This window comes from Pelodiscus sinensis, chromosome 4 (genome assembly GCF_049634645.1).
Source record: "Pelodiscus sinensis isolate JC-2024 chromosome 4, ASM4963464v1, whole genome shotgun sequence".
Classification (NCBI taxonomy): Eukaryota; Metazoa; Chordata; order Testudines; family Trionychidae; genus Pelodiscus; species Pelodiscus sinensis.
The window spans coordinates 24,233,805-24,257,823 of NC_134714.1; the positions used below are offsets into that span (position 1 = coordinate 24,233,805).

The window sequence follows — 24,019 nt, forward strand, 5'->3', positions numbered from 1 at the left end:
TGGCAGGATGCTTTTCTGGAAAAGCACTGTTTCTGGAAAAGTGTCTGTGGCCAATGTAGACGCGCTTTTCCGCAAAAAAGCCCCAATCATCATTTTCGCGATCGGGGCTTTTTTGCGGAAAAGACTACTGTGCTGTCTACACTGGCCCTTTTCCGGAATAGTTTTTCCGGAAAAGGACTTTTGCCCGAACGGGAGCAGCATAGTTTTTCGGAAAAGCACTGACAATTTTACAGTAGATCGTCATTGCTTTTCCGGAAAAGCAAGCTGCCAGAGTAGACAGCTGGCAAGTTATTCCGGAAAAGCGACTGCTTTTCCGGAATAAGTGGCCCAGTGTAGACACAGCCAGAGAAGTTAAGTATATGCCGTAAATCACATGAGTGAATGAAAGGGCTAGAAACAGAACCAGAGACTCCCGACTTCCAGAGCCTTGTTCTAAAATGTAAAATGGGACTAATTCATAGATTTAACAGTTAAATGTGACTATTACATTCAGTAATAGTTCCTCTGAAGAAGTGGATTGTGCCCACCAAAGCTCATGATACCATCTACATGTTTTGTTAGTCTCTAAGGTGCTGCAAGACTATTAGTTGTTTTTTAAGGATTACATTCAGAATGAGACGTTTATTTATAGCTCCTGTGAACAAATGCTATCACACTTAGACTGACACACATGACACTGCTGCTAACAGTGTCCCCATACCATACAGACAACCAATGACTAGGAATCAGAGTATGACCTCAGTTCCTTAGTTGTGAATCCTACATAGTTCTATTTATGCCATGGTAAATGAGATCAGAGTATGTGGCTAAGTTTTTAAAATGCAATATGGCAACTAAGTTACTCATCATGAGAAAGTGGGAATCACAAGGAGAGTGAGTGGTCTTTTATGTGGCAGGAATGCTAAAAGTCTGTACCACAGACGGGGCAGCAAAGAGTAATTTGGAAGTAGTATGGAGCAAAGCCTTCAGTGATAAAAAGAGATAGATAAAATGGAGCACAAAACACACACAATCTTCCATACCTAATATTTAATGAGATTTCTCTCTCATGTAAAGTACAGAGAAAATATAATAAATAGAGGTACAGTTCTGGATCAAGAAATCACAAAGAACACAGGTGTATGGAACAGAATATTAATTTACATACCCTTTGTAGGAGTAGCATTAATTATACAACTGATAACATCTTTAGCGATCAAAGAATAAGGACACAAAAGACATAGTTACTCACTTGCTGATCTTGTAGTTTCACGCCAACTACTCTAAAGGTGTTACTGGCAGTGTTGTGGTATATGTTGATTCTGCTGAATCCCTGCTGTCCCGGCTTTATTGGCACCCATTTCTTACTGGTATCATCATAGACCATAACTGAAGCCCGGGCTTGGCAAATACTCTGTTCACTGGAGAACAAAAGTAACATAAGCATAAAACACAGTAAATGTGTGATTTGCTGAAAATTATTCTGAGGAAAGCACAGTTATCAAATATATTTAAACCGTATATTACACATCTGGTCTATTAACCCTCAGAAGGCTGGCATATTACACTGTCTACCAAATTAATGGTTTAATGGTTAACTGTGTGTGCAAACATGCGCACGCGCACACACACTCACACACACACACATACACACTTCAGTGTGTACTTTACTTGAATTTTATTTTCATCTTGCACACCAATATTAGGACCTAAGTGGAAACTTAACTTGCAAACACTTAAAGAAAGGAAACCAAAAGCATTCATACTCCATTTAATATGCACCTCTTGAAAAATGACGCCTTTCATGTCTGCTTTGAAATTATTATGTTGAAGCTCTGGCAAATAAACTGCAGTAAAGTTTGGACACACAATTTAAACTAGAAACAAAAGCACCCTCAAACCAAAAGCCCTGTTAGGTAAACTGAAGAAATCAATTACACTAATCCAGTTAATGTCTGTAATATTTAGACCTGATGACGCATTTAGAAGTCCCAGAATACACTGTGGAAGATACACAGGCTCTTTAAAAACAGTTTTATTTCAGCTTAATAGCAAAGAAGGAAAGATCAAGTAGTTTAGTTACTGAAATATAATCACTTCTCCGAAGCAGCCCAAAATGCTACAGAAAGCAAGATTACATTAAAAAAAATCGGAATATGGAGATTCACATCTTTCAATTATTTTCAGTCTGGGTTAGAGATGTGAAGAAAGATTTTAATTAAATGTAGACAATGACTACATTAATTCTTGCATATTTTGGGGAACTATAGTTGGAACATTTCCAACAGCGGTCATCTTTTTCTGAACTTTATTTAAGACGGCACCCTATATTTTTTAGTATTAGTACAGCTGCTGAAACAATTTGTATAGAAGGTATGCTGACAGCCATTGGACCAAACTATAAATCCTGTATGCGGCAGCATCCCTAGTTTCAGTACCTATGAATACTCATGTGCGTTTGCAGTTATAAGCATATAAGTTTCTTGTTAAAATGCATAATCATGATAAGGTAATTACTGTAAATGTTTATTTTTATTCTGCAATTTCACATGCATTTATTATCTTCCTCCCACTTAAATTTATTCTTGGAACAGCAGCTTTGTCAGACAAACGGTGCACTCCTTCAGATTAAAAAAAAACAACAACATCTTTCAGATGAAACAGCTATCATTGGGTATAAGCTGAGGTCATACAAACACAGGACATATTACTCAACATCCATCACTGACATTTTTGGACTGTCAACCAGTATTTCAACTATTGCTATCTCGAATTCCTAGCAGTTGCAGACACTAGGGCAGGGGTGGGCAATTATTATAGAAGGGGGCCACTTCCCAAATATCTGAAGTGGCCCTGGACTAGAAGAGGCGGAGCCTCGGGTGGAAGGGGGTGGGGCCAGGACACTTCTGTGCTCCCCCGCCTACAGATCCTGATTGGCTTGAGAGCAGGGGAGAGCCTGAAGTCTTTGCCCCCTTCTCCCTCTGCTGCCTAGAGAGAACCACCAGCTGTTCACTCTTGGTGCCACATGCCCCTGGTGGGGGGAGGAGACTTCTTGCGCTACTCTATCCGCAGGTCTCAACTGTCCTAGGGGTGGGAGAGCAGCAGGGCGGCCACAGACCGGAACAACCGGCTTGGTGGGCCCCTGGCTGCCAGAGGAATAAGAACTCCCAAAATAACGACTTCAAAATAGTGTGTCCATGCTACAGGGAAGCCTCAAAATTAGCTCCCTTAATGCGGACGTGCTACCTCACCTTAGACCCCCAGCAAGCACTGGGAAGTAATTAATCTGAATGACTCTGGGGAACAGTTATTTTGAAATGGCAGCAGTGGAGTGTTCTCACTACCATTATTTCAAAATAACTAGTTCGAAATAAGTGTTATTCCTCGTGGAAAGCAGGAGTTATTATTTTGAAATATCCAGCCCAGTATTTTGAAATAACAGGCTCAGTAGTGTGGATGCTCCACTTGTTATTTCGAAACAAAGGGAGTTTTTCCAAAATAACTCCCTGGTGTAGACCAGCGCTAGGACTATGCTCCCAAGAAATGGGTAAACACTCAACATTTCTGTGATCCAAGGCCTGGACCCTCATCCTGCACAAAACAGGCAATTTGCATGAATAAGCAGTGCAGAATCAGACCTACAGTATTTTTTTTTTTAAAGATGACATTGTTATGGTGTAGGTCTGGTGTAAGTCCTGAGCTAATGACAACCCTAATAATTTTATACCTACAGGCCACTTCATACCTGCTCTCTTTCTTAGTTTGGGAGGAGGGATGGTAAAGCATTTCCAACTATCCAATGAAAAGCAGTAACACCTGAAGGGCCATCTCATTAAGCTTTAAAAAAAAACAGGAAAAGAAACAAACAATAGCTGGTAAACCCCCCAATTCCTTTTCGTGCCATCAAAGTAGGAACAGAGAGACATTGTTGTCATTGCTACTTGTGGGAGATGTTCAGATGCGATGCAGATAAGTATGATAGATAGACAGAGACAGTTAGACAGCACTCACTATGTTGGCAGACAATCCATATCCTAAAGCTAAGAAATCCAGAATAATGCGCTGTTATTACTTCACTGAATGAAAATCAGTAGGATGTGTTACTGGAGCATATAGGAGAAGTCGCTTGTGCAGCCTTAATGTAAAAATTCTTTATGTATATATAGGTTTTATAAGGGATATGCGCAGGTACATCCACAAGTTTGTTGTCTTGTTGCATGAGACAGGGAATGTATTTTTTCCACCACAGTACAATGAAGCCAAAATCCCCTTAGGGCCTTTAGGCACAGCAACAACAAATGGCCAAAACACTTGGCAGAGTAATCGTAAAACATCAGTTGTTTGAGGGATATTTCTGAGAAGCATAATTCAATTTCTGATGTTTCTAGGATACAGTAGTTCATGCTACAAAATTGAGCTCATGGGCCTGCTCCCACCCCGCTTTCTCATTATAATGATGTTTGCTTTTGAAAAACAAAAAACAAACAAAAAACAGCTGTTTGATTAACTACAGGCCAAACCAAGTCAGGGCCGAGTACCTGCTGAACATTCCCGTAAGCAACTCTCCCTGGAGTCACTGAGTGTTTAGGACATCAACAACAAGCCACAGAGTAAAGCACATCCGATTTCTGCAGCCAAATGCAGTGTCCTTCACAATGTCTGTTGCACATCTGCACCCTTATTTATATTTATGAGAGTTGGTCAGAGACACTTTGACCAAACCATATTCCATCCAAATTAAAAATCAAGTAGATTTTCTGGAATTTCCTTTTGGAAGAAAACTAGGGAGAAAAGTTTGGATAAGACTGAAAAAATACAGTTTTGACCTTTTCAGATTGAAATATTTTGATTTATTCTTTAGGAAAAGAGTTTTCATTTTGAAAGTTTGTTCTATATTATATGCTATATAGTATAAGAAACACATTTTAAGATGTTAAAAACAAAACAATTATGTCAAAACATTATGCTTTTTCAAAAATGAATTTATTTGTATTATTTAACAAACAATGTATCAATTTTTGGTTTTCATTCGGATTTGGAATAAAGCTAAATTTCAAAACTGCAAAATCCTCCATGAAATGTAACTTCTGCCCTCCACACAGCTCTGACTTTGACATTGTGTGACTAAACCAAATCTGAAATGTTTGCACTGTTCTTCATAAAGGTGGGCAGGAGCATTAAAGGACCATTTCCCCACATCAGATATATTAGCAGAGGCATTTTAATTAATTCTCCTATAACACAAAGTATCAGGCCCCATTTCTACTTCCCCCTAAATCACTGGGCATTTTTAACCATTAGCTTCTATAGGAACAGGATTAGGCTGATTACATGGCCTCTACGTAAAATAACAGAAAGCAACATAAAACAAGTGACACAATACAAGGAAAATTTACTCTTTGCAAAGTCCTTCATTGTCTTGCAAACTTTACAATCTGATTCTAGCCTACAGCCTCTTACCTTGAGCTAAGGAGCACTTCTATACTCCTAAAATCTGTTTTCTCTTTACTTTACCCTTTCTGCTGCTATAGTTATTTCCAAATACCAAGGTGTCCAATCCAATTCCCACTGAAATCAAAAGGAGTCTTTTTACTCATCTCAATGGAAACTGGAATGGGTCATTACATTGTTTTAAACCTAAACCAAAAAATGACAGTCTCATGGAACTACCAGGGAAGTTTCCCCAGCTATTTTTCTGGGCCATATAGTGCTGCTCTTGTCGTGAGGTAGGGGATTGCACTGCAGGCAAATACTAACTCCTTCTGTCATATGACTATGAATAGCCTATGCTCTTTCTCTCTTAGGACACTATGGTTCATATCAGCATTTGTATTTAGTCATGGAGCTGCTTTGAAACTTTTACATAAATTTCCTTATGCATCTAAAAATACGATTACTGAGAGCAGAATATTCTGTGGCAGATCCATTATGCTATTTCATTACACAAAACACTCAAAATGCAATTAATTGTCAGATTGATTTTTTAATTATATTACATTTCATTAACATTAACAGTCTATTGCCAGCCTGGAGTTCCCTCAGAGTTGAGTGAACATGAGGAGGCTAAAACAAGATAAAACATGAGCCTAATGTCAAAGCCATACATGCTTAGGAGACCTCTGACTTGTACACTATAGTAACAGTAAATACAATATGTTACAGCACAACAGACCACACATGTTGTCCAGACTAGTTTTGAATAGTTGTGTGATTAACCTAATAAAAATGGATAATTCTTCAACTGACCTTCTCAGAGCTCTCACACACATTTTAAGGTTTCCCATACACTGGAATATAATTTTGGACCAGACTAGAGACATCCAATTAAATTGGTCTTTTCCCACTAAGACATCAGTTTGAAACTGAACCGTTATATTATCCATAGTTAGCCATTCCTGAACTACTGCCTTCCAAGCACAGTATGTCTCTGACATAATAAAGCTCTATAACATACAAGATAACCAACTTATTCAAAAGTTAAAGCAAATGCACGTCTCTGCATAGCCCATGCTAGTAGACCCCGCTATGTAAAAGCAGCATGGCCATTCACTGCTTATCTACTTAAGATTCCTAAATGATAGCTAGTGTCACTGAAGTCTCAGTCTCATATTCTTCTTGGCTCACTGCACAGCAGTTTGTTTCCCTCTGCTGGGATTTATATGCCTAATGCTTATTTTTTATTATTTGCAAGTGAAATGATAAATCTGACAAATAGCAGTAAATTTCATGTTTAATTTATGTTTAAAAAAATGGTCAGCTTCCTCTAGATTTATGGCTACGTCCTATAGTTTTTGTTTCTGAAAACATGTTACTTTTTGTTAATAAAAGTTTTTTCCTGTGAGTAATTTCATATTTGTTACAATGTTATAAACACAATTATGATGAACTTATCTGGCTTTTTTGTCTTGTGGCTGACAGCTCTGGGTAGCTTAACCTTCTGTTTGTTATGAGGTGACTTGGCTACAGTCTGTAAATAACTACATGGGGAATAAATATTTAGACTTTCCTGAAAATCAACACATGTAGTCTGGAACAATGAAGGATAAAAGTTCATTTGCCAACAATGGTAGCATCTTCCCTACTGTAGGATAGGTGATATGTTTCCGCACATGGACATACAAAAATTAGAGAGAACACTGGATAGTAGCTTCTTACTACTCAAGAAATACTAATTTCAAAGGTCTCATTTGTTCATTAAGCTTCTATATATTACAGTAAAGGGCATCAAAAGTTAATTCAATAAAGTTTCCCAAGGATATTGCAGGAAATTGCCATATTTGTCAAATTATTCAACTTGAGTAAGGTTATCAGAACATGGCCTACACTTACTTAAAATCTGAGTACTTTCGCATCAGTAAAGCAACAACAGAACATATTTGCAAAGCCACTTTATAAAATGCCATCTAAGACGAAAGAACAAAAGAATTCTAGGGGCAGTAATAAAAACTATTTTAATGGCATGGCTGTTTCCTTGAGATGTAACATTAATGAAATCCACTGAACATATTTTATTGATGCCATGGTTTTAACTGTTAATCTGAAGTCTGGCTATTGTAGAATTACCCTTCACAATTAAAAAAAAGCAATAACCCAGAAAACATCAATGGCAGCAAAAATGCATGTGAAATATGTCACTTTTTGAGAAAGCTGAAAAATAAAATGTTTTATTGATTCACAGGGAAGAATTTGAGAAGGCAAAATGAGTTTGTCTCCAACATGCATTATCCTTTGGGGAAGTCATTTCATTCCATTTTGTGTAGTTCTGCCCTTCAGTTGTGGTTTTAACGCAGAGCCATAATTTACTATGCACTGAGCTGAGTCAATCAAATGCATTTCTCTTAAGGATCATGGCTGAATAAAAATACTTTCTTCTATTCTATGTAATGGTCTAAACCTCTGCAACTTTTATTAGAGATACTGTAGTGTATTAGGTCATTACTGTACAAAACTGTAGTGTTTTTTAAAGGGACAATCTTGAAAAGGAAATAATTTAATCTCAGAATTACTTAGGCTCAGATTATCCTTTTCTATTTAAAAAACAGTAACAAGGAAAAATTAATCTCCAAAATATATGGTTATTTCAATAACTACTGTGCTGAACTGTTTTTAACAATAATATTTAATTTAATACAAAAATAACACAATTATTTCAACAAAAGCATTTATGGACACCAGTTAAGCCAGGTCAGCTACACTTTTCATCCAGAGATCTCAAAGCACTTCAGAATGGGGAATATAATTATCATCGTTAACACTGGAGGACTGGAGGTATAGGAAGGTAAAGGTCAGTGATAGGCCAGGAACAGATTCCCCTCCTCACATAACTCCTCCTTGAAAGATTTAAATCCCCATCTCACAAAAATGCAGAATATGATATTTGCTGCCAGTGCACTGTTCACTTGTCTGTCTTGTCTACTTTGGCCTCGTCTTCACTGAAGAGTTAGCTTGAATTAGCCACACTCAAGTTAACTTCTTGAATTGGCCTAGTTTGATGTCATGAATTAAGGCTTGTAGCTGAATCTGAAACCACCTACTTCCATCTACTTAGTGATCAACAGAGAATTGAGAGCGGAACAAGAGTTAGCTTGTAGCAGAATCACCTGATTAACCAAGCCACGCGATTAGTTGGAAGAACCAACAGGTATGCTCTTAAGCCCAGCAATGGTGTGAGGCCAATGGCAGCTCAAAGTATTCACCAATGGTCCCTCTAATCTCTTCCATCCACGTGTGGATTTTTTCCATCCATGTGCAGACTAAATGTTATGTGTACAGAGACAAGTACACATATGAACCACTCACTAGTAGAAACAAAAAACCTAGCTGTGGGTGCTCTGCTAATCAACTGGGTGGCATTTTAATCTCTCCTGAGTGGCTGCACAAGCTGCCCATGGTTGCATTTGCTACTGCATCTACTTGTTCCTAGGCTCATTCCAGCTCCACTCCTGCCCCTCACCCAGCTGTTCCACTACCTTGCCATACTCCAAGTGACCTGGCTTTAAACATCAGCTCAGACTTCAGCCCTGACACTTGGCTCTGGCATCTGGTCTCCGACTCCAGCTATATCAGGGTTTCCCAACCTATGGGTCGGGACCCAAATATGGGTCGCCATTACATTTCAACAGGGTTGCCAAGTGTCTCCCCAGGTGGCTCTGCCTCTCCTCCTTCCCCTGTTTTTCAATTGCCTTGGGTCACCGAGTCTTCCTGAATTGTCAAAATGGGTCTCCATCTGGAAAAAGGTTGGGAATCGCTGAGCTATATGATCCTGGGCTCCTATTCCTGGCTACCAGCTCTTGATCCAATCACTATACCAATTGCCCATGGTCAGATCTCTGACACTTAAGGGAGAGCAGCTGCACTGAATGATTGAATTAACAGCACAGAGAAGCTTGAATTCCCATTGCATTACTAGCTCAACTATCAGTCACATGGGAGCAGCAACCCCAACCTCTTCTGGGGCCAGCTACCTTGAGTTTAAAGCACCACCTAACTTGAGGGAGAGAACTGTGAATGGCAATAACATAAGCACCTTTATCGGATGAAAATAAAGAAAACCATTGTAAAAATAAAAGAATGCTTTATTGTAAGGGACGTTTTAGGGAAGCACTTTCTCTTGAAATGTATATTTCTCTTAAGTGAATATTTCTACTGCCCATAGACATACAATGCAGTTATTATAGGCTTCAAATTAAGGTTTAAAATGGTACTTATTGGTTTTAATACATTTCACCTTAAGGGACAAATCAAAGAAATAAAAGATAAAGAAATAAAGAATGGGTAGTAACCTGACAGTTGAGTTAGAGGCAACACTTGAATTTCCTTGAGTTAATACTGCAGAGAAGACAAGCCCTTAGGTGGTAAGCTCTTCCGTCTCTTATTCTTTGTTTGTACAGTGTCTAGCACAATGGAGCCTTGTTCCTCCTTGGCTCCTAAAAACTATCATAAGGAAGACAACTAATAATAATCACAACCCATATCTCTTGACTTCCAGTTCAGTGCCCTTTCTAATGGACCATATCCTTAATAGCAGCAGTTAGAACAATACTCACTGTAAATGTTACCAAAGATATGTAAAGAAAGAATATAAAATGCTTATGTGGAGATTGAGGGCAGTATCTATTATTTTTTATGAATATCAGCTGCACTTCAATGTACCTGTGAGATATTTTACTGAATGATTGCGTGGCAATGAAGGAGGCTGTTAAAGGGAAACAAAAAGGAAATGAAAGGATGGGAGAGATAAGGTATCATGAGGGAACTGTCATTAAGCTACAAAATGGAAAAAGCTCATCTGCTGGGCTCCAACTAGGATAGCAGGGGTACTTTTCCCAGGCTGGAAGGTGAGATCAAAGGAGCCCTATACCATTTAAGACACCTGCATAGAAAGGAAGAGAGATGAGTAGGCAGCAGCGGCTGGAGCTGCCTCTTTCTCAGAGACAATGAGAGAATGCTGCAGGGGTGTCCTTCTCTCCAAGCTCAGAAGCAGGACTGAGTGGAACTTAGTAGAGCTTGAGAGCAAAGAATACAGTTAGGTAAGACCAGGTGGAGAGGCCTTCTGTTGTTTTAGCCCCTTTATCTGCTTGCTGTGTACTTCTGGGTAAATAAACAATCTCTGGCTTTTAAAAGTTGTTTTTGAGTCACTTTAATCAGCAACTGCTCAGAGGCTCTGAGGTGCCAAACCCAGTGGGGGCTGTCATACTAACTGGTTCACAGGGGGGATGGAGCCCAGATATCCAGACTAAGAACACTAGGACCACATAAGTCCACCCAGGAGATGTGCACTTGAGGATTAAAAGGAGTTTCAGCACAGCTTGCTCTGTTACCATGACAACTTATCACAGCCTTTATTGGACCATGGAACTCATTCCCACAAAAGATTACAGGGACCCTGGAACTATAGTACTAGAGCATGTGAGCAGTACCATGGAAGTCCATACTGGCTCTCACCTTTACCCGAAACTATCTCGGTTTCCTGAGGCAGATCCTCAGCTGGTGGGAATGGTTGTAACTCCACTGACTTGACATTTCACAAAAGCAGAGAATATGCCTCACTCTTTTTAAAATGAGGAATCTAGTGATCACTTAGGGTATGTCTACACTAGCCCCCTAGTTCAAACTAGGGAGGCTAATGTAGGCATTCGAAGTTGCAAATGAAGCCCAGGATTTAAATATCCCGGGCTTCATTTGCATCTTCCCGGGAGCCGCCATTTTTAAATGTCCCTTAGTCCGAACTCCGTGCCCGCAGCTACACGTGGCATGGAGTAGGTCGTTCAAATTAGGATCTCTAATTCGAACTACCGTTACTCCTCGTGGATCCTAATTCGAACGACCTACTCCGTGCCGCGTGTATCTGCGGGCACGGAGTTCGGATTAAGGGGGATTTAAAAATGGCGGCGCCCGGGAAGATGCAAATGAAGCCCGGGATATTTAAATCCCGGGCTTCATTTGCAATTTCGAATGCCTACATTAGCTTCCCTAGTTCGAATGAGGGGGCTAGTGTAGACATATCCTTAGTTATTTTCATTAACTAAGGTGCCACTGGTAAAGTTCTTTGAAGTTGCAAACTGCTAGTTAGTGAACTTTTTCCTAACCTTTTTGTTTTCATGTCATATGGTTTGTACTCTCAGGTGCCAAACCCAGCTGGAGCTGTCATGCTAACTGGTACACAGGGGAGATAAAGCCCAGATATCCAGTCTAAGAACACTAGAACTACATAATTCCATCCAGGTTTGAACTACTTTTCTTCTCACCAATCTGATTGTTATTGATATCAGAAGTTATTTGCTTGATCAAGGACTTGTTCTACCTGCAACAAATCCACTTCATAATGAAACATTACAAAAAACCCCTATAATATGTTTTTAACATATCACACTTCTTACAGGAAGTCACATTTATGTGGTTAAACCTGCCGTGCAAGAAATGGCTAGCTTAACATGCAGATATACTTCAGCCAACATTAGCTTTAAAAAACCTACATGCATAAGAAATCGTATATAACAAGAAGTATGATTAGCTTGATATAAGAACATTAACCTCAAAGGTTAAAAAAGACACAAAGCTGCAGACCACTTTCCTGCAGCACAAGCGGTCAGCTGCAAAGTAATGGACTAATCTGCTAAAAAGAATTATTTCAATTATTTTCATCACACCAAATGAAGTAATGATTAGGGTGGGGAAAATGTTTCTTTAATTATATTTAAGATTTAAAGAAATGGAATGGCACTCTATTTGCAGTTTTTAGCCAAACTACCTATTCAAATGGAGCTTAAAATACTGGTAGCCTTTAGAAACTACAGTGTGAAAAAGCATTCAGTCAAGTTACTACAAGAAAACACTTTCCACATCTGGCATCTTGACACATGTGACTGGCTAGGTCATTAATCTTTCCTACCATAGAGTCTACCGTAGCTCCCATCTGAAGTCAGTATCACTTCTGGAAGATCCTCCACCAGAAACCAAGTGAAGCTGGACTCTACCCCTGCATTAGAGCAGCAGTAGAAAAAGTAGAAAACTCCCTTGATCAAAACTGTTGTATTTAGCCACTGGCCCGACTAAAGGGCTGCTCAGTGAGGGAAACGCAGTCTCCTATCCCCTGTCCATCACACAATGCATAGAAGGATCTGCTCAGGTGATGCCACCTTTTATTCTCCCTTCTCTAATGCATTCTGAAGTCTTGTGCACAGAAGGGAAGCCATGCACCAGGCTCCTCTCCACCTCCTTTGATATGCTTGGAGGAACTATAAATGTGGCTGGGCCTTGGATGAGCTGTCAAAGGGGGAGTATCCATTCATACTGTGCACCTGCCTATAGCCATTCAAAGCCTGGGCCTTAAATTGTTTCTTTGGTAAAACTCCAATGTCTTTATAAAATATTGTAAATCCAAAGATACACTAACAAAAATTACAGCAATCTTTACCACACTACATTCAGCAACTGCATTGTGTGAGCACATACATCCCAGACTTGTGAATTGGACACCAAAGAAGAGAAAAGTCACAGAGAATCCACGTTTTCCTCTTGAGAGTCCAGTCCTGATAAGGCAGGACTTCGGGGGATTAGTTACTTCAATGTGAAAATTCAGATTGTGTAGCCATGCTCAATAAGAAAGGCTCACATTTGTGAATCTCACTGTCATGTATAAGGGTGTGTCTACATAGCACCCTTAGTTCGAAATAAGCTACGCAATTTCCAGTGTATTTTGAAATAGCGCCAATTTCCAGTGTATTACGAAATAACTTGCTATTCTGAAGTGCCACTAACCCTCATGGAATGAGAGTTACCGGGATGTCGGAATAAGTTGCCCGTTAAATCTATTTTGAAATAATGGGCTGCTGCAACAGACGGAGATAGCTATTTTGGGATACTTCTGAAATTTCTGTGCAGTGTAGACATACCCAAAGTGTTTTGATGCAGCAAATTACAGATAACCAGGGATGGAAGAATAACATATATAAAGAGACACCATGGAATAACATTTGATTCATGGAGGTCTGATAGTAATCTCCTACCAATTCTATCCTGTTGTGCCCCTTGTGTGAATGAACAGAGAATTCTGATTTGATAAGTGTCTGGTACCTACACATAAATGACCTATGAGTTGCCAGTCCCTAGAGAATCAGATCAGGGCTGATGGAGTTGTTCTGTATTATACCAATGAAACTGACAGCAGACTCTGACCCCCACAGTGAGTTTATACTGCGAAGATTTTGGGTACTAAATGGTGGATTCATTTTAACTCGTCTGTTTCCTGTACTGATACATTCTTGCGAAATAGAACAATTAATTTAAGGGAAAAGTGTTTCAAGGCAAACTCCACTTGGAAACATGTCAGCTCAGCATCTTAAAAAATAAACAGCTGTTGTACAAAAGGCATTTCATACTCAGCAATTTGAAGATTAAAAAACACCATTCCTATCAAAACAGTCACATAGAAAAGAACATGCCACACTCCAAACCGGAAGCTTTCCCTTGACCTTCAAGCTTTTTAAGCAATGTATGCTCCTTCGCCTTCTACAGCAGTTTCCTAATCTATTAACACTTTAATCCACTCACTGTTTCTTCCTGTAATAAAGTGTGGCATTTTATAGCGTCCTACAAGCCATCTTGCAAACAACCTCCACTACATACACCAAGTTTTGAGAAGTATGTATGAGTATGGTAAATGCAGAGGAAAAACCGACAGACTCAATTAGTCCATTACACATGCTAGGATATAAGACATATGAGATCAGGCCATTACACTAATGTGAACTACTTCCCTTTTTACAGAAATAAGAACAAGTATTTTGGAAAATACTGAGACAACATGCACCATCAGAAACCACAGTGAACGGAAAATGCAGATTTGTAGACACCAACTAATGCTTTCAAACACTCTCAAGCCACTTGAGTATGTTAGTAGAACATTTTAAACAAAAGGTTTTCAAAAGTTCAAACATATGCAAATTACAAACATAACACTACTAATGAGGACACAGACACATAAATAAGGAAACATAACACAACAAACTATATATGGTCTCGATCCTTCAATGGGAACCTCTGATTTCCACTGTTCTCAATGGGACAAATGAATCTCTGATAACTCCACTGAAATAATTTTACTTGCACCAGAGATGAATTTGGCCCAGTGAATCAAGTACAGTACTGGAAGCTAAATCAAAGCAATTATTACCACAAAAATTGAATTATTCATTCGTAACTGAAACACAACCCTTTTGTGTTGTTAAATAGGACATGCTATTCTTTATATTATACCATTATGAGTTTTGTTCAACAACATCCTTATATATTCACAGTAGAATCCCCAGGTACTTACCAGCTTGCCATTGAGGAAAGAATTTAGGAAAAGATTCAGGAACAATGTATTATCAATCTGTCACACGTAATTTGTGCTAAATCAGATAATTCTGTTCCTCCAATTTATGGAGAGGAACATAAACTTGGCAGTAATGCAGCATGACTGTCTATGCATAAAGTTATAACCAAACAGGAAAACGGAAGCTTTACCAAAAAAAGAGAGCAGGAAATAACACTTGGTTTAAAAAAAAAGAGAGAGAAAGAAATAAATCTTGTTCAATATAAAAAGATGAAAAGAAGAAATAATCCAAGACCAAGAAAACAGATTAGGATCAGATCAACTGCCATTTGTTTCACTGATAGTTGATATTTAAAGCATTTAATTAGTTTTTCATGACATGGGTTCAGTGACAACAGAATTACTATCATTTGTCAACACAGTCAGTGTTCTTGGTTTTGTACAAAACACAGAGACCTTGTCTATACAGGCAGTCCCCGGGTTACATGGATCCGACTTACATCGGATCCCTACTTACAAACGGGGTGAGGCAACCCCGCACTAGCTGCTTCCCCCCAGCAGACCAGGGAGATGCGAAGCTAGCGTCCCCCCAAGCAGACCAGGGAGACGCGGAGCAGCTTTTCTCAGCAGACACCTCAGCTTGAGAATAAAGGACTGAGGGAAGTGAGGTGTGGGAGAATAAAACTGAGCTCTGGAGAAATGTTTGGCTAGAGTTTCCCCTACAATATGTACCAGTTCCGACTTACATACAAATTCAACTTAAGAACAAACCTACAGTCCCTATCTTGTACGTAACCCGGGGACTGCCTGTACTGAGGGCTGCCTCTAATGTCAGCACTGAGAATGTAAGTGCTAACCATCAGTGAAGGCAAGGAAAGTCACCATTTGTACTGGTGGACCTTATCTGCTCCAAAGAGTCTATAATCAAAGCACCCTTATTCATGTTGAATAGTACTTATTTAGTGCTGGGTGGGTAACCTAGGATGGTCTAAGTTGCACTAGGAACCAAGCAGGCCCTCAGCCAGCTCAAAATTCAGAGAGGGCAAAGGTTGGAGTCAGCCACCTCTTCCTTTTCCCTCCTGCAAAAAGCAGCAGAGAATCTGTCCTGATATAAGTACTATCCCAGGTAACACTCCAGAAACTTTTAAAAAATGAAGCTGACTTTTGGGAGTGTCAAGAGCAAAGAAACAAAAGTGCTTCTAGATGACAATAAAGAATGAGCTATTTCATGACGTTTTCATTTTATTATAATTTATTTTGTCTTGATATCACAGAACTGATTTTAAAAAACAGTTGAACTGTCCCAAATTGTGATTGCAGTAAAACATCAGGAGATGTGTCTCAGCCAACTGCAAAATTTCAAATTCCATGATAGACTCACAGAGCAATTCCTGCAAGATATGCACAACCCATAGTGTCATATTGCTAATGAATTATTCCCCTGCTCTACACAGACACAGCCTCATAAAACTAAACTTTACCTTGCCTACATATTCTGATCAGCTTTCCCCCTCTTCTGGATAATTCTGGCATTGTGTCAGGGTAACTTTATAAATCATGACTACAAACTGTACTGCTCCAAAGGGCTTTAAAGCTCATAGGGAACACAGCAGACATCCTTGGCATTATCACTATGTCAGTATGTAACCAACATGAGTACGAACAGTACATGGAGGGTGACTGTGGAATTCAGCACTTTGGAGTCTGCAGCAAATGGGAGCGGAGAGGGGCAGTGCCTGCAAGCACAGGTCCATGCGGCATCACTACCCGTCCCCCACCCCGCAGGAGCTGCTACAGTTAAGTGCTCCAATCCCCTGTCCCCTCCTGCAATCTTTCTCCCACTCAGTCTCTGTACCCCCACCCTGCTCCTGCACTTGATCTCCTGCTCAGACCCCCTCCCTCACCCTACTTTAGCACCCTAACTCCTGGCCAGATTTGCACCCCCAACCAACTTCTGCACTCTACCTCCTGCCCACACCCAAACCCTGCTCCCCAGCAGCCCCCTCCCTCACACTGAACCCCTCATTTTTGGCCCTACCTCAGAACTTAGGGGGCTCCCACAAGATCTACTAGCCCTGGGTCCCCAGCAGAGTTGTTCCAGTCCACTCAGCTGCCTAAGGTGTGCAACAAATACATGAGATTTAAACAACCAAGTCAGCATAGCATGAGATATCAGCTACTTAGGATATGTCTACACTACACAGCTTTTATTGACAAGGCTGTGTCAACAAAGCCTGGTCACTAGAAGTCAGCACATGTGCTGTAAATGCTGTTTCTCAGCACTTTTGCTGACAAAAAACTTTCACTCATTGGAGCTAGCTTTCGCTTTGTTGGCTGAAGAGCATTCCTGCTGATAAAGCACCATTTACACTTGCCCCAGCAAAACTTTTGTCATTTGGGGTGGGGCCAGGGAGAGGTTTTTTTAAGCATCCGTGAACACAAATGTTTTTGTTGTTCAATTTCAAGTATAGACTAAGCTTCTGTGTATAAATGCCTCACTGCAGCAGGTGTTTCTGTCACCAAGTTCAGCAAAGGACACTTGTACAACTAGATTAGTATATGAAGAGTGTAGTATATGAAGTGTGGTTTTTATGGCCCAACCCGTGTCTCTAATAACAGATTATTACACCCACATTTTTTATTGGACTTTCTTTGATCTGACCTCATTGGCTGTTTGCTGCAATCTGCTCTCTCCCATCTTTTTCAGTCTCTTCACCTCATATTCACTTCACTGTGCTTCCTATCTTCTTATCCCTTTCTCCTCCTGTCTCTTTACATTAAATTGTTCCCCTCTTAAGTAAACCTGCCCTGCCAAAATAGCAACATGATGTCATCGCATTGTTCACTTTGCTTGTGTGTTCTATCCCTTCCCCACCTGGTGCCCATCTTATATATTTAAACTGTAAGCTCTTCAGGGAATGGGCCATATACTATTCTGTGTTTGTACAGTGCCTAGCACAATAATGCTTCCCTGGCTCTTATTCACTGCCGTAAGAACATGTATAGAATATAGCTGTTCTTTTTCGCCATTTATTTTGATTATTTTCTGCACGTTAGCCAACAGAACAATTAAAATAATTTACACAGTTTCACATTTATTTTCAGTCAATGTCTATTGAGTTTCATTTTCTGATTCTCATGCATTATACTAGCACAATGCTGCAATGTCTGGGTTATAAACTTGGTAAGGCTGGGGAGGACAAATACTGGCCCACGGGCTGGATCCAGTCTGCTAGGGATAGTCTCCGGTGGGCTGCTCCTGCTGTATTCACCTGCGCCTCCACAAGTACTGGTGATTGCAGCCCCTATTGGCTGCAGATTGCTGTTCCTGGCCAGTGGGAGCTGTGGGAAGCGATGCCCAATCCGCGCCACTTCCCACAACTCCCATTGGCTGGGAATAGAGCTCCACAGCCAACGGTAGGGTTTTAAAAGTGGGTAATCAGCTAATCGAGTAATTGATGGAATTTCCATCGACTGCTTGATTAGCTGATAAAGGGGAACTGCAGAGCTGCAGCGGTGTTAGCTCCCAGGAGCTAACCCCACTGCAGCTCTGCCTTTTAAATGTATTAAAAAGTGCCTGGTGCCTCTGGTGCTGCGCACCCTGGGGGAGAGGAGACTTCGTGCGCTCCCCCATCCCCAGCTCTCTATTGACCTGGAGGCAGGAAAGCAGCAGAGTGGCCATGGGCTGGATCAAAGGGCTTGGTGGGCCAGATCCAGACCACGGAGGCCCCTTTGTCCACCCCTGGATTACAGGGTCTGGGAGGGGTTTATGACCTGGGGCAGGAGTGTGTGTGTGGGGGGGGGGGGGGGGGGAATTCAGGGTTTTGGTCTGTGACCCGGGATAGCAGATTAGGGTGCCAGGTCTGGGAGGGGGTTTTGACTTGAGGAGGGGCATAGGAGGGGATGCAGTGTCTGGGAAGATAAGGTTTGAGTTACATAGGGTAGGAGTGCAGGAGGGGATAGAGAGTTGGGGGAAGGAGGGACTTTGGTGCCAGAGGCAGGCTCTGGCTGGGAGACCTTATCTGGGTGGCTCCCAGCCAGCTGCCCAGCAAGTTCCTTAATCAGGGTCCCTGCCTTCCATGCCCCTGTACTGCTCACAGCAGCTACAGGGGCCATGTGAGCCCAGGGGATATGAAGGGAGGGGCACTTCACATGTTGCCTGTCCTGCAAATAGGCAGCTGCTATTGGCCAGAAACTGGCCAATGGAAGCTATTGGGGGCAAGGACAGCGTGAGAAGCCTTTGCCCCCTCCCTTCAGGCTCTCAGTATTCACAGTATTCGCAAAGCATCGCCTTCACCGTGCTCATCAGAATGACCCGTCGTCAACAGCTAAGAAAAATGCCTTCAACAACATTCGCAGGATCGCACAGAGCAAGCTTTGCAAGATGCAGGACTCCTGGTTGAGTGCCAAAGCAGATGAAATCCAGAAGTTTGCTGATAGAAACGATGCCAAACGGTTCTACGAAGTCCTTAGATCCTTGTACGGACCTCAGCCCTCAGGGAGTTCCCCTCTACTGGACTCAGATGGTACAACTCTCATTACTGAGAAGACTCTGATTTTACAGCGTTGGGCTGAGCACTTCCAATCCGTACTGAACCGCCCATCTTCCATCAATAACGAGGCGATTGATAGAATGCCCCAGGCGGATATCAACCACAGCCTGGATGTCTCACCATCAGAGACTGAAACCTTACAGGCCATCAGCCAGCTGTCCAGTGGCAAGGCCCCAGGATCTGATGCGATCCCAGCGGAAGTCTATAAGGGTGGTGGTGCAGTGCTTGTCGACAAACTCACTCAGCTGATCCAGTCCTTCTGGAATCAAGGATCTATTCCTCAGGAACTGAAAGACGCGTCCATCGTACACCTCTACAAGAGGAAAGGAAATCGACAAGTTTGCGATAATCATAGAGGAATATCACTGCTTTCCATCGCAGGTAAGATCCTTGCACGAGTGTTGCTGAATCGCCTGATTGACAACCTGGAACAGGGTTTATTACCCGAGACACAGTGCGGCTTCCGCAAAGAGCGTGGCACAGTGGATATGATCTTCGCAGCCCGACAGCTCCAAGAGAAGTGTCAAGAGCAGAATCGTGAACTGTACACCATCTTCGTGGATCTCACCAAGGCTTTTGACACTGTCAGTCGTGAAGGTCTGTGGCGCATCATGTCGAAGTTTGGGTGCCCTGACAGATTCTGATGGTACATCAGATCCTGATGGTACGTCAGTTCCATGACGGCATGATGGCTCGTGTTCTGGACGATGGAGAAGCTTCAGAGGCCTTTCCCGTCACAAACGGCGTCAAGCAAGGGTGCGTGCTGGCACCGACCCTGTTCAGCATAATGTTTTCAGCCATGCTGTCAGACGCCTTCCAGAACAGTTCCTTGGGAATCAGACTGAGATACAGGACCGATGGGAAACTGTTTAACCTGCGAAGACTCCAGGCTGTCACCAAGATAAAGGAGACTGCTACGAGACCTCCTTTTTGCTGACGACTGCGCCCTGAATGCTGGATCAGAGCAGGAAATGCAAGCCAGCATGGACAAATTCGCAGCAGCATGCGACAACTTCAGCCTTCTCATCAACACAAAGAAAACCGAAGTGATGCACCAGCCAGCTCCGAAAGCTCAACATCAAGAGCCCACCATCACAGTGAAGGGACAAAAGCTGCAAGCAGTGGACCAATTTACATATCTTGGCAGCACCCTCTCCCGTGCAGTGACAATTGACATCGAGGTCAACTGCAGAGTCGCCAAGGCAAGCTCTGCATTCGGCAGACTGCTGACCAAAGTGTGGGACCACCGTGGAATAAGCCTTGCTACAAAGCTTAAAGTCTATCGAGCAGTAGTGTTAACTACCCTGATGTACGCCAGTGAGACTTGGACTGTACACAGGAGGCACGCTAGGCAACTGAACCACTTCCACACGATTTACCTCCACAGACTTCTGAGGATCCGGTGGCAGGATAAGGTGCCAGACACAGAAGTCCTTCCTAGAGCAAGCCTGCCGTCAGTTTACACCCTGCTGATGAAAGCCCAGACACGCTGGGCAGGCCATGTTGCAAGGATGCCAGATCATCGCATCCCTAAACAGCTCTTCTATGGTGAGCTGTTTCAAGGGAAGCAATCGCACGGGGGCAAAAGAAGCGATACAAAGATACGCTTAAAGCCTCTCTCAAGTCCCTGGATATTGACACCACCTCCTGGGAGACCCTGGCACAAGACCGATCGACATGGCACATGCTGATCTACCAAGGCTGTCAAACATCTGAAGCCAGAAGGACAACCATAGCACAAGAGAAGCGAGCACTCTGTAAAGCCAGAGTTGCAAAAGCTGCAACAGTGGTGCCCACACGTCTGCCCGACATGTGGCAGAACATTCCGTGCCCGTATCAGCCTTATCAGCCATTTGCGGACACACCGTGGACAGTCCACAACCCGTTAGATGTCAAGGTCCTCTTCGAATACAATGGACGAACAACAACAACAACATTCACAGAAACACATGGCCCTGCAGCAGCCGGCCTCACTGAGGGGTGGGGTAGGCAGGCAGCCTGCTGGGTCTCTCGCAGGCCGGAGCCCATGGCTTGTTGGGCCGAATCCGGCCCACAGATCATACTTTGCCCAGCCCTGGTCTAAACTGAAAATCCTGTTGGTCAAAAATTTAAGAACATTTATTCAATTTAGAAACAAGTAGAAGCTCCTCAAAAGTAAACATAGTTCATATCATTGCTATAAAATTTGTCACTGCATGAACTGCATTCCACTGTATGTTCTAGGGGGAGAAGGGGCATGGTTCAAAAATGTGTGTCTAAATTAATTAGTGACCCAAATCACAAAACAACTGTGCCAAAGTCACCAAAGTGCCTATGCTGAACTCAATATAAGCCAGGAGGGGACTGGAACAAAGATGGCTCTAATCCACCTTTTTTCCATCTCTCTCATCCTACAGGCAAGGCCTGGTTCCCAGCAAAGTTATTTTAAGCCATCTGCCAGTGCCTGGGATTAGAGGGAAAGAGTCTTCATTTAATTTCCTGCTAAAAATAAACAGTTTTGTCTCTTAATATACATAGTCACTGGGTCCATTGAGTAATGGAAAGCAGTTTTTTCTGACCATAGCTACACTTGGAAAGTGTGATTTTCCAAGGTGCCAAGCTAACTTCAGCTGAAGTTGTAGGTGTTCAGTTCCTCATACAAACAACAAACAAGCAAACAAAAAAACCCATTAGCAACAACAAAAACAGGCCTTAAGTAATTTGTCCACAGTCACACAGTAGTGACAGCCCATGGAATAAAACCCACTGCTGACTCCCAGTGGTGCTAAAATGCCTTGATAGGTTTGGACTAGAAAACGAGTTTGTTGAAGAATATATCATCTTGGGACAAAGTACAAACAGGAATGCAGATTTATGGCCATGGTGTCCAACATGCTAGCCGCGAGCCACATGTGGCTATTTAGCCAGTTGAGTGTGGCTAGTTGAGGTTAGCTAATTTGCTATAGCAGTAGCCACTATAACGGCTACTGTTTCAGAACTGGTTGGACACCATGGGTGTATAGGGACCCAACAAGGACTGAGTGCTAAATAAACACAGGGCTAAAACAGTTGGTTTAGATCTCTGCAGGAAGATCAGAATTTATTGCATGGAAGAGCCAGCCCTTAACTGCAGTGGTGTAAATATCACTGGACCCTTTTTACCATCACGCCTACAGAATATATTAACTGAGGGATACTATTATAAGGTGGACGAGGTACTGTATTTGTGCTCCTTTTGAAAGAAAGGTGCATGAGCAAGGCATGCATGATTTTTGGATGACATGTATAATATGCTCTCAGGTCTAGGAGCTATCGATTGAAACAGATAGATCACTGACTGAGCCTCAAAATGATACATCACGTCAAGACATGAAAACCTTTCATCCTTACGAATGAAAAGAAGCACTATAAGATGTCATGGGTTTGAATGAACAACAAGACTCTTTACTCAATCATCCAAAATAAACTTTACTGTCTACAAGCTATTGAAAGCAGACAAGCTGAAAACATGATTTTTCAATAATTAACACAATATTTCAGACAGACAATCTGAATTACTTTTTATACATGTACATTTGCTGTTTCATATTTAGGTTTATTATATTACCTTAAAAAGAAACCCATTACAATAAGTAAACACTACAAAGTTCTATGTAAAGGAAGTATTTACATAAACTAATGACTTTTCATTTACAGAGAGCATGATTAATAGGCATTAGAATGCACTACTGAAATAACACACTAATAAACTTCGAAAAATCAGTAAGAAAAAAACTGTAAATATGCGACAAAGCCCTGGCTGGGATGATTTAGTTGGGGTTAGTCCTGCTTTGGGCAGAAGGCTGGGCTCCACGACCTCCTGAGGTCTTTTCCAACACTATGATTTTATGATAAATCCAGATTTGCAAAATTCAATTCACAGCTGTTTGTATTATATAAGAATACCAGAAGAATTACTCAGCATTGCTTATGTCCTTAACTCAAATAAGTTTTGTTTTTCTTCATTTAAATCTGGAGTGGGACTGAGGGGTTCACTATGCAGGCTGCCCTAAGGAGAGGGGAAAACACAGCCCCGCTTCCCTCTGGGGGCCCGGTGAAAAGCATCTATCCATGAATATTGCAGCTGCAGCAGGCACTACTGGAGAAGGGGTGCATGTCTCCCAGCTGGGGGACAGACACACAGACAAACACACACAACAGACAGATTCTCTGAAACACATAATAGATATCCGCCCTTTTCTCCACCTCTGCTCCCTGCTGGCCCAATGGGGTTATTGTTGTCCTAGTCCCTATCTCTGTCCCCTTGCTGTCCCCTATGGTTATTCTGCAGTATAACGGTCTCTCCTGCCAACGCTTTATGTTATAAGAGCAAGCTGCATACCAAATTTGGCGGTCTTAATCTCTTACCATTTTGGAGGAGTCCTTGAATAAATGAACTCACACACTGACGGACAGACACACATTTCTAAAATATATAGTATGATAAGACCATTTTACCAGATTTGCATCCATTACATGTGCTGATGGGTCAAAAATTCTTTGTCCACTAACCATTAGTCCTATATGTAAAAATGCACAATCTTTTAGGGCTCTAGTCTTCCCACGTTGCATAGAACCATCATTTCATTTTAAAGGGAGCTGTAAAGCAATAAGAACATAAGAACAATCATACTGGGTCAGACCAAGGTCC

The 24,019-nt window shown here is 41.7% G+C and overlaps 1 protein-coding gene across 8 annotated transcripts in view; it reads right to left on the reverse strand.

The window, feature by feature from the left end:
* EVL (Enah/Vasp-like) overlaps positions 1–24,019 on the reverse strand; it is a 209,899-nt gene that overhangs the window by 85,813 nt on the left and 100,067 nt on the right. For 6 of the 8 annotated variants that reach the window (XM_075926577.1, XM_075926578.1, XM_075926575.1 and 3 more), the window contains one exon: positions 1,232–1,400. The exons of 1 other annotated variant lie outside the window; for it this stretch is intronic. In XM_075926577.1, coding sequence (XP_075782692.1) covers positions 1,232–1,400 — 169 coding nt within the window. Of the gene's footprint in view, positions 1–1,231; positions 1,401–14,797; positions 14,972–24,019 lie in introns of those variants that run through there. One more of the 8 variants, XM_075926576.1, reaches the window with a different exon arrangement.